The following is a 17,225-nucleotide window of genomic DNA, read 5'->3' on the forward strand; positions in this document are numbered from 1 at the left end:
AGTATTTACTACCTACCGTTAACATTATTTTGTACGGTTTTTCCGCTGCGGAGGGATACTATCTTCAATGAATTTCTTTATTAAGTTGTAAAGTGTGATTCAGATATGTTTATCGAGTGTTTGGCTATATATTTAAACAGAAATATACAAAACTCTTAACGTGTGCTATTATGAACAATCGTGTTTCAATTCCAGAGAAGCAGCGCTCGGCGGTAAAAATGGGAACTAGGCCCATATCGCTCATATCGCTGTATTGGGAAGGCGTATTAGCGCAGCCATAGTAGAGGGCGATATCGAATCCTCGAATGTAGATAACAAGATAAACCAGTAATCCAATTCATCAAAGATAACAACTCGAATGTAATAAAACTGTAAATTCATCATAATGTAAATGTACAGTTTTTTCGCATTTCATTAAATTATACTTAAATTGAATGTTTTCCATTGTTCCGTGACTGATCCCGTTTACTCAATCCTCTTCTTCTTTATGTATTTATCCTCCAGGGTCTGCTTATCCCTCGGACTCAACGAGGGATCCCACCTCTACCGCCTCAAGGGCAGTGTCCTGGAACTTCAGACCCTGGTTCGGGGGATACAACTGGGGAGGATGACCAGTACCTCGCCCAGGCGGCCTCACCTGCTATGCTGAACAGGGGCCTTGTGGGGGGGGGGGGGGAGATTGGAATGGATAGACAAGGAAGTGGGAAGGAAGCGGCCGTGGCCTTAATTAAGGTACAGCCCCAGCATTTGCCTGGTATGAAAATGGGTAACCACGGAAATCCATCTTCAGGACTGCCGACAGTGGGATTTGATCCCACTATCTCCCGGATGCAAGCTTACAACCGCGCGCCCCTAACTGCACAGCCAACTCACCCGATTTATTATAGTTAGGAATACTGAAGTTAGAAATTAATAGTTTAAAGATTGTTGTAATAATATTTCTTTCTTTCATGCCTTAAAATTAGTCTAAGTATTTCCTGTCAAGCCAAGTTTTTCAGCTGTAATGTTGCAAAGTAACAAGAATACCGCAATAGTGTGCTCTTTCTCTAATGTTCCGTAATCTTAGGCTTTTTGACACTGCAAACCAGTAATAATCTTAGATCATTATCTAACAATCTATCGAACTATTAATGAACAATGTTTAATCCTTGAAAGAGGAATTAACTTACCGTATAGCACTGAAATTACGAGAATTGTCAGACGGGAATTACTTCGAAATTTACCGAAACGAGAGACCAGCCTATTTCAGATGCGGAAGTGTTTAAATAAATTCATCTGGAAACGGAAAGGTATCAGTTAAAAGTCGATGACAGTTTGACCAAGGTTTGACAGGCTTTGATTTATAGACAACTTCTGGTACAGTCTCAGACAAATGTCAAGAATGTTTTTTAGCTGAGGTGATTTACTTTTGAACGAAATGGTGGGGGGAAGCGAAATCACAATGGCTGCAATGTTTCATAGACGGTGTGGGGAAAGGGTAACTTTAACGAATGGGAGTAGAACGGCAGTTCGTAATTTTTCAGAATTTAATTACGGTTTGGTTCTGAGCAACGAGCCTTTAGTAGATAACCAGTTATTTGAAGTTAGAATTGATAAAAAGGTAATTTACAGCTATTCCAGTATATGGTGGAATGATCAATGACAGTTCTGTGGGCCGAGATTTGGCTGTAAACTTATTAAAGCGTGATTATAGTGCTTGTAGTTTGTTTACAATTCGGAACCCTTTGTGTACCCCGTTCCTTGTTGTATCCCAAGCACGACTGACAGTAGGAAGAGAGAGCGGTGAGCGTGTTGTGTTGCTGATAACCCAATGTTCTTCATGTCATTTCGCCACTATTACTGGAGAAATGCCAGGGAGAATTTGTTATTATTGTTGTTGTGGTACTTGTCTTTAACCTCAAACCTTGTTATTTTATTCTAGTATTAGCGACGTAAGTCAGATTGTACAAATCGTCACTGTTTATAATCGTAGATGGTTACCGACTTGCCACTGTAAGATGTTCGTGATTGTGTGTACATTTCTTTTGCATAGATTTGTCAAACAATACAAATATATCAAGAAAACATATATGCCCATTTTGACAGATATATACAGTGGGTTGTTGCTTTCTGTAGTATGTCCAGTACGGTATTGTAGATTGGATGCATTTCAGGTTGTTCCAACTAGTCAAATTTATTTAGTAAGTGTTCATTAAAGGAGAAGGCCGATGGAAATTTGACTTACGACTTATTTTCATTTATTGTCTTTTTCGTTTTTGAATTGGGTAAAATTATGTTGCAAGAGCGCACTATTTCAATTTATTATTTTATTTAATTGATTTTGTTCCTTGGTAGAGCTCACTGTTATTCTACCCATAAAATTAAGTTTGAGGTACAGTATTTGCTAGATTTGTACAAACTTCTGACTTATCTGTTGGTTTCATTGCTATTTTGCTTGATAGAGTTTTCTGGTTTGTTAAATATTTATAATCCTTTATATTGAATGGCATGTTATCCAGATATATTATTTCTCCAGTATCATATGGTATTGGTGCATGTTATAATGTGGAACATTTTATTTTTATTTTATAGATTAATTCATGGAGTGGTAGTATCGAAATAGGAGTAACAACATGTGATCCAGAAACTTTAGAATTTCCTTCCAGTGCAACAGATCTTAGAGATGGATCATGGGTAAGTAGGATAATATAAACTAAATTCTAATCATACCCTGTATTATGGATGATTTAAATCAAGAATAACATTACAGTGACTGAGCTATTATAAACTTTTAAAGATAATTTTGTTTCAGATTATGTCTGGAAATTCAATTTTGAAAGATGGTCGTTCTGTTGTTGAAGTTTATGGTATTGACCTTGACAAATTGACTGAAGGTGATCGTATTGGTGTTATGAGAACATCAGAGGTAAGATAGTTTATTTTGCAATAATATGTCATTATTAGAGTCCATACTGGGTGTTCCAGCTGATGCTAACAACCCCAATATTTCCCCAATGGTTAAAGATATCAGAACGAGATATTTGCTAAATGATAGTATGCAAGTGCATAACCAGGTTTTTTGTGAAAGGACATGTTACAGTACCAAAGAATCATGTAGCCTACTACAAACATTAAAAAAATAATAAACATAAAATAATAAGACACTGAGTAAATATTCATATTACATGTAGTTAAACATTAGTTTATAATCACCTAATGCAGAACATCAATGATTAAATCACAGAAAAAGCAACACATTACTGGCATATAGCACACAGATAACCTCAGTCTTTGGCCATTCTGTTAGTTGCATTTAGATAATGTTAGTGGCAAATATATAGTTAAACAGAGTAGGCCTATATAATTGAACAGTTACCTATTATTAAATCACAGAAAAATCAACCTACAACTTAGTCACACAGATAACATCAATCTTTTGAGCAGTCCTGTAGCTGCATTTGTCGAGGCTTTTGTGTTATAAAATCGTCTAAAACCTCACCGGTGTCAGCTTTGATGTCTTTACGAATGTTAGCTAGGGCTAAGCTGTTGAGATACTCTTTGTTTATTGTTGAGTGAAAGTAGGTTTGAGTCTTTGTAATGTAGAGAAAGTCCTCTCTACAAGTAACTAATCTCATGTTTGTTCCATATTGAAGATAACAATAATTAAGACTCTATTAGAATAAAATTTATTGTAGCCACCTATTCAATAAAATTCACCATTTGTGGTGATTAAATTCTAAGTTATTTGTATACACTACATAGGTACATGTTTTGCCCTGTTTTTGGGCATCTTCAGCCTATTGTCAATCTTAAGGTCATATTTATACATATTGGTTCCAAATGTTTAACAAAGATAAGACCTGGGTCCTGACCTTACTGGCATACAGCACACAGAATTAGGATGTAATATGTGTTTCAGGTGACAACACTTCTTAGAACTTTGAGCACCGAGCTCGATAGCTGCAGTCGCTTAAGTGCGGCCAGTATCCAGTATTCGGGAGATAGTAGGTTCGAACCCACTGTCGGCAGCCCTGAAAATTGTTTTCCATGGTTTCCCATTTCCACACCAGGCAAATGCTGGGGCTGTACCTTAATTAAGGCCACGGCCGCTTCCTTCCCACTCCTAGCCCTTTCCTGTCCCATCGTCGCCATAAGACCTATCTGTGTCGGTGTGACGTAAAGCAACTAGCAAAAAAAAACTTTGAGTTGAACCTACATTACAGTTCTGTTATAGTATAGTCAACAAATGAACATATCTTTAGGCTTATTTGATGTGACATTCATTCGAATGGTATCAATAACGTGCATAGAGATTCTATAGTTTAGGCACTGCACAGTTCACTTACCGATATGACTTGTTTTGTGCATGATGTACAATGTTTCCTGCACCATACACAATTGCAATTCAATGTAGGTTCATGGAATTTCTTGTTTTTACACACCTTGTGGTGAAAACCATACACTGCAAATAGTGTTATTGTGTGTCTCATTTCATAGTTCATAAATGGAAGCCCCATGTTAAATCTTGGCTTTTCTATAAAGAAGGGTTCCCTAGTTAGTTCATAGTCTAGTCTGGATGGTGGGTATTTCAATATACAAAGGACTCTTGGTGTACCGCAGTACCTTATTAGGAAGATCCAAATGCTATATACTAATTGTAAAAGGTGTGTCAGAATTGGAGATGGTCACTCTGAATGGTTCAATACAACCAAAGGAGTACAACAGAGAAGTGCCTTATCACCTCTTCTATTCATAGTAGTTATGGATACCATTTTAAAGGAACTAAAAGGGAAAGGTAATAAAGATCTTCAGGCTCTGGTGTTTGCAGACGATGTGGCAATATGGGATGAAACAGAGGGGCGAGTGCAAAATAATCTGAAGAAGTGTAAGAAGTTTGATGATTATGGAATGAAATTGAACCCATCAAAAACAGTAGCATTGAAAATCAGCAGACATAATACAGAATGCAACATAAAAATACAGGACTACCAAGTTGAAGTAGTACACCAGTTCAGTTATTTAGGAAGCGTAATGGTTAGTAATAACAGAGCTGAGGTAGAAATAACAAACAGAGTAACCAAAGGCTCTAACTTTTACAGTATCGTTAGACACCTACTATGGGATAAGAAGGTCCCACAAAGAACAAAAATGACCCTGTACAAGTCATATTTTATTCCCATCCTTACATATTCTCTGGAAACCTGCGCACTAACATCAAAGGATTGTAGTAGGATTCAAGGCTGTGAAATGAAATTTCTTAGAACTGCCCTCCAAAAGACCCGACTTGATCATGTGAAAAATGATGAGATCTGATCTAACCTAGGTCTAAATGAATCGATGGAGGAAAGACTTAGGTCATCTAGACTTAAATGGTTTGGGCATGTTAAACGAATGAATAGCACAAGGTTACCATGAGCTTATTTGGAAAAGAGAATAACAGGTAGAAGACCAGCTGGAAGATCAAGAAGAAGATGGATGGACCAACTGAGGGAAGACGTAGAGAGAAGAGGATGGAACTGGGAATCTGTCTTGGACAACAAAATGTTTTTGAATAGGCAACTTTGGAAGACGCTTGTTTTCAAACACCCTACCTGGCTCGCTGGAAGGGCAAACCGATGATGACAAAGGACTCTCTTCCAGTATGCTGTCTTAACATGTTCTAATTTTCATAAGTCACTTTTTGAGGTATTCCCCTGTGATTTCTAGCCCGTAGGTCACTAATGGAGCAGTCTTCCAACCGAATAACTTCTTAGCTGTTTCAAATAATAACTGGTTCAAGAGTGGAATGTCGACCATTGCTACCACAGCGGCTGTAGCCCTTTCTCGCATGTGGATTGACAAGGAGTCCCCTTGAGTCTGGAAAGTTTATCGAGAGCAAATCGTGCTTTCCTTTGAATATATTCCAGCTCTTGTATTAAGTATTCCTAGTGAAGGTCCCATACACAAGAACCATCTTTGTGAAACTTACAACCTGATTTTTCATTCAACCCCTTGCCTTTAATATACCCCAAACATCCTGTCAATCCCAGCTACTTTTCTAGCTTTCAACTTTTGTATGTTTTTGTAAATGTCTTATTATCAGAGGTAAATTTCAGTAATTCCCCAGTACAGGGTGCGCACAAATGATTGGACTCGTAAAAGAAATGACGCTAACCACTCAGCTAAATAAATCAGAATAAAATGTAAGAAAGCAAGCTGCGACCTCATGCAAGTGCTCTACATTTATGTTACAATTATATTTACATTAAAAAGCTTCCTGTCATTTACTTTAAATAGGACGTAGTCCTTCCAAACAAAGCTGCATCTACTGAAATTTAATATCAAAACTAACCTATCCCCTTTTGCAACATTAAAACACATTCACACTCGCATAATTACAATGAAAACTCTGTACTCATATGTTTCGTTGACTTATCGCCGCTTGTCTTCAGGAAACAGCCGACCCCATCTTGTTTTTTAGCCACCCATGTTGATGATGATGCTGCCTTCAGAAAAGATTTGGATCAGTCCTTTTGTGTCCATCGAGGGGTAGAAATGTGATGTCGTATTTTCCGTTGCTGCTTCAGCTTCCGGATGTCGTCTAAAACATCCCCTCGTTCATGATGTAGAAACTAGGTCAAGATCAACCTGCCAGGGGTAATTTCCACTGACCGTGAAACCAGTTCCCATTCAGTCGTGGAACCACTTCTCTTATCTACTCCCATAACTAGGTCAAATATTTCCCATTTATAAAAGGCTGGACTGGAAATTGTAAAGTTTATGCCCTCGGAAAACTATTTACACAGGCAGGCTACTATGCATTTTGAAACGATTAAGTGGAACTGTTCTCTCCCTTTGGTAATCGTAAGTCAAATGCCATTCTCCCAGTATTAGAAAACTTGAGTATATCAAATGCAGACTGAGCGTCTTCCAACAAAATCTTATGAGTCCCCACACGATCACTCGCGTAAATAAAAACTACTTCTTACGATGTTACTTGCACAGAATCTCGCTGAATAATAGGGGTCATCGTTTTTATTAACTCGTCATATCCTCGATTGGGGCCATCTCTTCCATAGACCATTGCTTAGGCATATCGACGGTGGCTCTACCGTTTCATTGGCTCAACACATCACTTACCTGTCCCTTACTTCAAACATCTCTCATAGGTGACCCTAGCCTCTCGCCAGGCACCCAAAAGGTTTTCCGTTGGAATACTGTTGTTTCCCTGTACTGCTTTGTGTACGTCATGTCGAAATGCCACCTTCCGAAAATGAAGGCAAATTACCTTTTCTTGATGTGTTAGTATACAAGAAGAACGATGGTACACTAGGCCATGCAATGTACAAGAAACCTACACATTCTGAAAGATACCTTCGTAAGTCTTCACATCACCACCCCTCCCAAAAAGCAGCTCTCCTTCGAACGTTATATACTAGGGTGAATAATGTTGCAGACGATGATAACCGCTCGAGTGCAGTGAAAGAACTGACAACATCCATGAAGATAAACGGCTATACATCTGGAGACATAACACGAGCTGTGAAGATCAAGGAGCCTAACTTGAATAGCACCAACCAGGACTACAGCAAAAAGAAAAAAGTATTCCTTCCTTACGTGGCAGGTATAACTGACAGAATAGGGCACATTCTTAAGAAGTACAATATAATTCTAGTTTTCACCGCAGACCGGAAGCTCAAATCCCTGTTTCGACCAGTCAAAGAGAAGCCACGTCTTGAAACACTGGGCGTATATGAAATTCCATGTGGTTGTGGTTGTTCATATGTTGGCATGACAAAAAGGCTTGTTAGCACCAGGGTGAAAGAACACATCAGATCAGTAAAGAATGTAGCTCTTTCATCCTCCACGGAGAATGCTATAAGCCAGTCTGCCATAGCAGAACATTTCTCCAGTACAGACCATGAAATCCTCTTTGACCAGGCGAAGGTCATCGCGCCTGTAAAAGACTACTATGCTCGTCTTGTGAGGGAAGCCATAGAGATAGAGCTGCGCCCAAATAACATCAATAGGGAAGACGGCTTCAAGTTATCAAATACATGGACACCCGTACTGCAGAAATACATGCATAACACCACCATGGCACAGCGGGACGCACTCAAACTGTCGACAGAGGGCGGTGCATCAGTAACTTCCCTCCCAACCACCACAGCACAGCGCCACGATCCTTGAGTCCAGTTAGTGGGGTAGACCGTGGATAGTACGGGCATGACTTCCATGTTCCTTCAGATAATTTCTTTGCTCACTGTCGGAGGCAAAACTTCACATGCCCTGTTGAAGGCCAATGCAATTTGGCTGAAAGCTTGGCTTTATTATTAATAAATATATATATAGTGGCTTTAATCCAGTTCATTTATTTCTTTATGTTAAACCTAACATGTATTCGAAAGCATGTTAAAATCAACCATCTTCGGTCGTTTGCTGTACTAATGCTTCGTAACGGACCAACAAACGCTGCTGGCTTTGAATCAAACTCAGGTAGTTGGCTTTCCTACAGCAACTCCCTAGCGGACAGCGCTGCGCAATGTACCTCAGCAGGGACGAGCCTAAGCCTGCATAGCATCAGGTAGCATGCTCGCCAGTATCGGTCTCGGGGAGTTGCATGAGACTAGCAAGTCCTCTACCGAGAAACAGTTCCAAATGTCCCCGTTAGTTTGCGCCACTCTACGGAGATTAATTCATTCCTACTTTCCTCTCACAAAGGTAATTCATTTCCATTTTTTTAATTTACAAATTTAATTTACGTTGCACCGACGCAGATAGGTCTTACGGCGACGATGGAATAAGAAAGGGCTAGGAGTTGGAAGGAAGCGACCGTGGATTTAATTAAGGCACAAGGCCTGGTGTGAAAATGGGAAACCGCAGAAAACTATCTTCAGGGCTTCCGACAGTGTTGCTCGAACCCACTATACCCCGAATGCAAGCTCAGAGATAAGCGACCCTAACCGCATGGCCAACTTGATAGGTAATTTCTTTTCCACGCCATACCAGACCACCCACAATATTACCAACATCTTGCTTCAATGAAAAACAGGATGGCAAATTTTCAATTCAAGTGAGGCAAAAGTAACTGCGCCAGGCTGAGTGGCTCAGATGGTTGAGGCGCTGGCCTTCTGACCCCAACATAGCAGGTTCGATCCTGGCTCAGTCCGGTGGTATTTGAACCAAAACCAAACCCTATGGCACTACAGCCCTTGAAGGGCCTTGGCCTACCAAGCGATCACTGCTCAGCTCGAAGGCCTGCAGATGACGAGGTGTTGTGTGGTCAGCACGACAAATCCTCTCGGCCGTTATTCTTGGCTTTCTAGACCGAGGCCGCTATCTCACGGTCAGATAGCTCCTCAATTCTAATCATGTAGGCTGAGTGGACCTCGAACCAGCCCTCAGGTCCAGGTAAAAATCCCTGACCAAGCCGGGAATCGAACCCGGGGCCTCCGGGTAAGATGCAGGCACGCTACCCCTACACCACGGAGCTGGCCCGGTGGTACTTGAAGGTGCTCAAATACGTCAGCCAGTCTAAAATTCCACCTGCAGATCCTATTTCTAGTAAAAATGGTCAGTCAACAAAGTTGGAAATAACCTCTGATCAAAGAGAGCAAAAAAATAAACCTTACCACGACGAACTGAGTAAATGGCTAGGTATTTTTCAGCATGAATTGAGTGATGCTGAATTCAATGAACAAGTCACTAATTTTGTAAACTTCCTTGCCACAACTACAGACCTACTGCCAGGTCCAAAGAGTCCAGTTACTAGATATATTGAAGCTCGTAAACGTGGCACTTCCAAAAATAACAACCGACAGTATAAAACCTCCAGTAACCCATAGAGATCCTCTAAGAATGATCATGAACATCGGAAGGCTAAATTCGAGTATGAACTGACTCAATATGAATATTTTTACCAAAGGAGGAAAGCAATTAGAAAAATTTTAAGTGGCAAAAGAACTAATAATTCGAAACTAGAGAAAGATGTTGTTGAAGGATATTTTAGGAACAGATTTGAAACTCCTAATGATTGCATGAGAGACTCCTATATTGATTATACGAATGAAACCTTAGATGATACAATTTCAATATCTCAAGAGTTAGTTTTTTCTATTATCAAGAGCATAGCAATTGACACTAGCCCAGGTCCAGATAAGGTTTTATTGAAATCTGTTTATGATCCACTTGCTGCTAATATTTTAGCCCATATCATCAGAAGAATATTTGAAAGTGGGTTCATTCCTGAGGTTCCAAGAGAGCGAGGACTGTTCTTATACATAAAGGCGGTGAAGAGAATGATCTGTCCAAATGGAGACCGATTAGTATTTGCTCCATTATTCGGCGCATATTAAGTAAGATCCTTGATAAAATTGTAAGGGAATACATCCCTTTGAACCAGTTCCAAAGAGGTTTTGTCATGACCCCTGGCTCTTTCATTAATGTGAATATTGTTGATGGCATTTTACGAACAGCTGTAATGAAAAAGATTTCAGGCTGCGTAGTATTCCTCGACATCAGCAAAGCGTTCAATAGTATTGGACACAATCACTTAAAGGCGACAATAGAGAACTCTATACTACCCAGATCCATTAAGAAGTTACTAGTCAACCTTCTCACAGAAAACACAACACAAGTTCAAACTGCTCGTGGTCATACAGATAAGATAAACATCAAATGTGGAGTGATGCAAGGAGATCCCATTTCACCTTTCTTATTTAACTGGGGTATAAACCACATCCTTGATGAACTCACAGACATCAAAGTATCAGAAATGTATGGTTTTCAATTGAGTCCTAACACTGTACCTTTAACATCCCTATGCTTTGCCGACGATCTGGTGATCATAGCTAAAGACCAAGCAGCAGCTTCAATCCTAGTCACGTCTGTCATAAATCTGCTTCAAGAAATAGGTTTTTCATATAAATGCAGACAAATCAAATGCCATTATTATAGAAAATGGTAAACTTCATTCTGATGATATATTGACGGTCTCTGCAAACATTAGAAGTATAAATGATAGTGAAGAAATAAAATATTTAGGGGCAACTTTCAGACAGACTTTAGTCTTCAATGAACATCAGGTACTTGAAAAATTGAAAGCTAACTTAGATCAGATTACCAGGACTCACTTACTCCAACCGCATCAAAAATTGACTGTAATAAATCAGTTTATTGGCCCTACACTGATATACCCATTCCAGACTGTTTCGGTTGAGAAAATTCCCAAATCAAGTCTGTTAAAAGCCGACAACATGATCAGAAGCGCACTTAAAGAAATTCTACAACTTCCGAGTGACACACCGACAAGTATGATCTATTCGAGCCACAAATATAAAGGGTTAGCACTAATGCACACTACTTGGGAGGCGTACCTTCAACTGCTAAACATCAATTTTAAGCTAGAAGCTGTGAATGATTCGCATGGAAATGCTGTTCGAAATTTCACAGCAATAAAAACTCGCTGCCTATCTGAACTTCAACTCAATGAAGAGACATCAATGAAATCTGTTAGACAACTGCGCGATATACTTAGAACACGTGAATTTGAAGTTTGGTGTGCATATCCACAAAAAGGAAGAGGTGTTGAGTTATTTGCTCAAGTTCCTGCTGCTAATTCTTGGGTTACCAGAAGAGATGGTTTAACTTGTTCGGAATGGAGGGAGCTGTTGAAGATGACCGCGATGGTTGCACCAGTACGTACTCTGCCGGGACGTTCTACCAGCACAGGCCACTGCAGACACTGCAGTGAGTATGAAACCTTACAACATGTGCTGGGGAGTTGCCCTCAAGGAGAACTGCTTAGGATCAAACGCCATAACATCATCAGAAACCTGATTGCTAATAATCTTCGTCTCAAAAATCTAGAAGTGTACGAAGAAGTCCACTGCCTCGCCGAAGGAGGCAGCACTTGCAGGATTAATATTATAGCGATTGACAGACGGAGGAACGAAGCAGAAATTATTGATCCTACGGTACGCTTTGAATCTTCAGCCTCTCAGCCGACTTACGTAGACAATGAGAAAAAGGATATCTATAATCCAACCATCCCTTTCTTTCTTGAGTCGTACAACCTTAAAAAAATTACGGTGACTGGACTTTTCTTTGGCGCGAGGGGAACAATTCCCAAATCTTTCGTCACATGGCGACAAAAATATAAATTAGCGAGAAGCCTACAAGATGAGATAGTCGTCTCACTCATCAAATACTCCGTTTCGATTCTTCGTCACCATTTATATGGAGTTCATGCCATTTAATATGGTTAATTGTAACCGATCATTTTTTTAAAACATTAATCTTTTTTATCTTCCCTCAAAATTGTTATTGTGTATTATTCTGTGTCTTATGGCAAATCTAGGGTGTCCTGGAGCAGACTAAATAAATAAATAAAATGCCCAATATACAAAAAAGGGGATAAATTGGTATGTAGCAATTATAGAGGGATTACACTGCTCTGTACAGTATATAAGCTGTTCTTCTCCATCCTGAAGAAGAGACTAGAACCCCTGGCAGAAGAAATTCTGGGAGAATACCAGGCAGGGTTCAGGAAAGAAAGAGAGCCCAGTTCCAGAAGTCAAAAATCAACAAGTAGGGTGAGTTGAAGTCACATTTTGTAAAATGGAAGGGTCAGTTAGATCAGCCAGTCTGCGTATGCACCAGCTACCTCTCAGTGCGAGTACAATGTTCTTCCTCTCCCTTTCAGCTATAGAACTTGTTACTCGAACAATTTGTAGTACCTCTGAAACAGTTAATACAGGAGTCAATTTTCAGCCTAATACTTAGTGACCTACTGGCAATCACTTTGCAGTTATAGAATTTCTAGAATTTTCCTTTAAATTAATAATTAATACTATTGAATTAGTGCATTACCCCACCAAGCTGACACCATAAATTTTAAGTCCACTTGTCATATCCTAAGAATATGGTAAGCTGGGGACTGAACGGGTTCTAAAATGCACTAGAAACTCTAAATAAGAACATCAAGTTAAGGTGGCTTAATGCCAAGATTCACTATATTGAATTACCCCAAAATATTTCACTGTACAAGAATATACAATTATTTACAGCTCTTGAATGTTAAATTAATCTTGAGTTTAGGGAACTTCCTACTCTACACAATTTCTTGTCTAGCTAATGAGTTCTTGGTTCCCTAGTTATATCAGTTATTACTAGATAATACTTATCTTCTGAGAGGAGGAAGTCTTCCACGACGTCTTCTTTCTTGAAGCTTAATTTCACTTTCACAAGTTATCACACGCTAGTTCACTGGTTCCCTTCAGTAGTTCCCAAGAGATGCAGTTCTGTTACTTCTATGTGCTACTGTGTGACTCCCGTAGTGTTGACCTCACAGGATATACTGGAATCTGCCGCTCCGTGGTTACTTCTTCCCAACTATCCGGTTCAAACTCATACAGTTCTTATCCCTGCTCAACTCTGTGGTAGGATACTCTAAGCCTTTAAATGATGCCTTCCCTCGAGTCTCCTCCGTGTAGTTTAGCGACTATTAAGTGGGCTCCTCCAGAGACCTTCACTCGTGATAAATGAACAGTCAGAGTCTTTCACCGCTCTCTCCTTAATTTAAGTCCTTGTTGGCAGTAGAGAATATGTGCTCCAACTGCTTGTCTAGATACTGGTATATTTCCCTGGTCGCGAAATATTTCTTAAGGACTTCCCGTTTATACTAGTGGTTTTACAAGTCCGCTAATGCGTTCCCTTTTACCTAAACACTCTATTATTTGAGTATCTAAAACTTCCTGGTACAATGCCTAAGAATACTTATTACCGATTGCTGGTAATTCTGTTTTTGAGCTCTACTCGAATACTGATCGCGACCTGACCGGCTTATTGTCCCACCAGACTTCCAGCCTAACTTCCCAACTACTTCTTCTGACTGTGAGCTATGAACTAACTGACCAACTCACTGTCTTCTCCCTTAAGTGAATTTTGTATTTCCGCTGTTGCTACGCTCTGCCGAACTTTGAACCCTGCGTACTTCTGATTTGTCGTATTCTCATTGGCTAGCAGTATCCCTTCCCTGAGGAAATTCTAAAGCTTCTCAATTGTTCTAGAAGGACAAACATCGGAAATTTCCTTGGGCTACGTGCGCTTTAAGCCGTGCCCTGTCATCCTTTTGACCATGTACATACTGCGATAAGGAATTACAAATATCCTGTGTTTGTTCAAACATTTCACCGTTGCCTGAACGGCTTCTACTGCTCAGAACTGCATCTCCTTAATAATTTCCAATGTATATTTCATTTTCTTACACATATAATTATTTTACCTTGACACCTTGAAGTTGTATTTCATTTTCTGACTCGAAAATTCTTATGTATACTTGACTCCTGTATTGCAAGGTCATGGTTCGAATTGATTTTCGAACCGCTCGCTCACGAATTATGAATTGCGGGCGGTGCCAGATCAGCGATACGACACCTCACCCCCTTCGGAAAAGAAGTGTGTGCGTCCACATGACGCAGGCACTTCTCCTCGCTCCCTGTTTGCAAAAACATTGCTTATGGGATACTCTTTCATGTTTCTATGAATGATTCCTAAACTCCCTTCGTAATAATCATGTTTAATTTACTCTTATACTCTTGTGAGTGACTTCTTACTGAGGGGTGATTGCACCTGACTAATAGTGTCATCCTCACTTTCTACTTCATGAATGCTGACACGACCTGTGACAGATCTACTTCTATCAAAGTGTACTACTAAGTCATCATCTGAATTCTTAGCCTTAACTTTATTTTCATTTATAATCTTTTGGGTCAGGCAAATTTTGGTGCAACACCTTGAGGTATCTTTCCAACATTTTTTTTAATATGTTGGTCCTAAATAACAGGGGCAATATTTGCAACAGGTGAAAATTCCTACTAGTTTTATTATTGCTATAACTGTCCACACTATAATCTTGTAGACATTGAAATGTGAATACAGTTGATTAAATTGCAATTCCTTTTCTTTCTCAGTAATAAGTTTTTCTACATCTTCTACCTTTCTACTAGCATATTTGAGATCATTTTCATGTACTAGTATGTTACGTAAGGGAGCTTCCTTTAAATCAAAATGTGGTAATTTTAGGTTTACATTCAAATGTTCAAAGCAATCGTATGTTAGGAAAATATCAGGAATTATGTCCTTTTTATTAGTAGTATTCACTTTATTTGAAGATTTTAATTTTATATTTGGCTCATAGGCAGTGCAGGTTTCATAAAAGGTAAGGATACCCACTCTTTTTAATGTTATATCACTTGTTTCCTGACAAACTACTGTTAATTTGGTTGGTTCTGGAGCTACATATATATATATATATATATATATATATATATATATATATATATTTATTTCTATTAATAGACATCCAAAATGACTGTTGCACTTGCACTATGTCTTTAGGGCAGTTTAATGGTATGGAGCTAGAACCAGTTAATAAGGTTAAAATACAATCCTTTTCTCCATGTGTGATTTTCAAGGGAAATTCTAATGGACATACATTTTTTTCCTTCAGAGATTGCCTTACTTTTGAGCATTTGGTCCTTGGACAAGTAAGCATACAGTTGCCGTTCTTCAGTTATCATAATGAACTCTGATGTCGGTCTTATTACAAACTGATGATTCTCATTTGTTATTGGTATGGGGAAAGGAAGAATTGTGTACACCTTAAAATTCTTTTTGTCACCGAGAGGAGTTGGGAGTACATACACTAAGACGTCTTGGTTAATGACAGCCTGTAATTTGGCTATCTTATAAATTAGGTACTCATGAGTTCTGCCCAATTCAAATGGTAGGGTCATCTTCTGAGGGAGTTGTCCTATTGCTTTTTTATAAGCTTTAACTATTTCTGCGGGACTTAATATTTGAACATGAATAATTCCTAGTTGAGCATATGTAATGGCTGAGGTTATTATGTTATATTGTTTGTGTATTTGGACTAATTAGTCCTCAATTTCTATTAAATGTTGATTAATGTTAAGTTCTATGCTAAGTTGGTTGTAGGCTTGTTCTAATTGTTCGGTTTCATTTTTTTATAAATTTTTTAATTTGCTCCAAATTTTGACTAAGTGTTAGCTCATTGTTAGTGACGTCATACAGAGTACTGTTCATTGATTGTAGTGTCGAATGGATGACCAGCATTTGCTCCTTTGCAGTCTTAAGCATTGATATTTGTTCTTTTTGTTAACTTAATTAACATACCGGCAGTGTTTTGGTTCCGGTATTTACTACGTTGATTAATCTATGTGTATTAATTCTCTTTCATTTCACTTGCCTTTCATGTCTGATACCTTCCTTTCTGCGTGTTACCCATTTCCAATATTGAGGAAGCAACGGGAAACTATCTCACTTTTTATTCTCTGGTATGCCTCTTCAGTGACACTTAGGTCATCTACACTGCCTCATGGTGGATCTGTTGAGGATCCAACCAACCTTCGGACTGGTTACTCGATATGCATATACACCTATCCTTTACATACTATCACTCCTGTTGATATTATTGCACAATTTGCAGCTTTTGCCAGTTCTATCGGAACTAGAAAAGGAACAGAAGAGTTAAATTCAACATCTCTCATTGTCTTGCAGTGCTGACCTAACACTGTCTTATTGTCTAGCCTACGGTGGGAATAATTTCCACTATGAGGTTGACAGTCTACATTTCGTCTTCACATTGTTCAATTGAATACATATAGCCTACTATATTATGTGAATTTTTTGCATACAATTGTTGTAGTGAACTACAAACATTATAGTAGTAACTCACTTCCCATGCGGGTTACGCTCACCATATTATGTGTTACGCATGTGTTATTGCCCTAATAAATGATTCCTATGTCGGGGTTTGTATCCTGCACATGGTTTTACTAAGTGTAGACACCACCATAATTCATACATTCGCTCTGACTTGTTCATCCCTGTTGGCTTATTATGTAATTTCGTTCCTGTGGTCAAACTTGTGTGTCTCACTCTTATCAGTGGTAAGGCATGCTGTGTTTACTAACAGCGACTCATGTTGAGGGCTTCGAGGATCCCTTATCTATTAGCTTTGACTGACAAAGTCATTCATCATGCTTCCTCTTCAGTTAGCCTACTCTTTATATATATATTGCGAATGAGCCCATTAGGACTACGCAAAGTACTTAGAGACAGGCATTTGCCTTTCTTTGTGCCCACACTTCCTTCATTCGTTTGCTGTGTGCTTCTTTTCTCTCTTGAGACCATGTTGTTCCGGTCTTCTTCTTTGGTTTTTCCTCTTGGTCAACTTGCCACTT

The 17,225-nt window shown here is 39.1% G+C and overlaps 1 protein-coding gene across 1 annotated transcript in view; it reads left to right on the forward strand.

Moving 5' to 3' along the window:
* The first annotated feature begins 1,441 nt into the window (after nucleotides 1–1,441).
* Neurl4 (neuralized E3 ubiquitin protein ligase 4) overlaps nucleotides 1,442–17,225 on the forward strand; it is a 426,720-nt gene continuing 410,936 nt past the window's right edge. The window contains exons 1-3 of the mRNA XM_067148903.2: nucleotides 1,442–1,600; nucleotides 2,572–2,673; nucleotides 2,792–2,905. Of these exons, the coding sequence (XP_067005004.1) occupies nucleotides 1,442–1,600; nucleotides 2,572–2,673; nucleotides 2,792–2,905 (375 nt within the window). The remainder of the gene's footprint in view (nucleotides 1,601–2,571; nucleotides 2,674–2,791; nucleotides 2,906–17,225) is intronic.

Source organism: Anabrus simplex, chromosome 6, assembly GCF_040414725.1.
Source record: "Anabrus simplex isolate iqAnaSimp1 chromosome 6, ASM4041472v1, whole genome shotgun sequence".
NCBI lineage: Eukaryota > Metazoa > Arthropoda > Insecta > Orthoptera > Tettigoniidae > Anabrus > Anabrus simplex.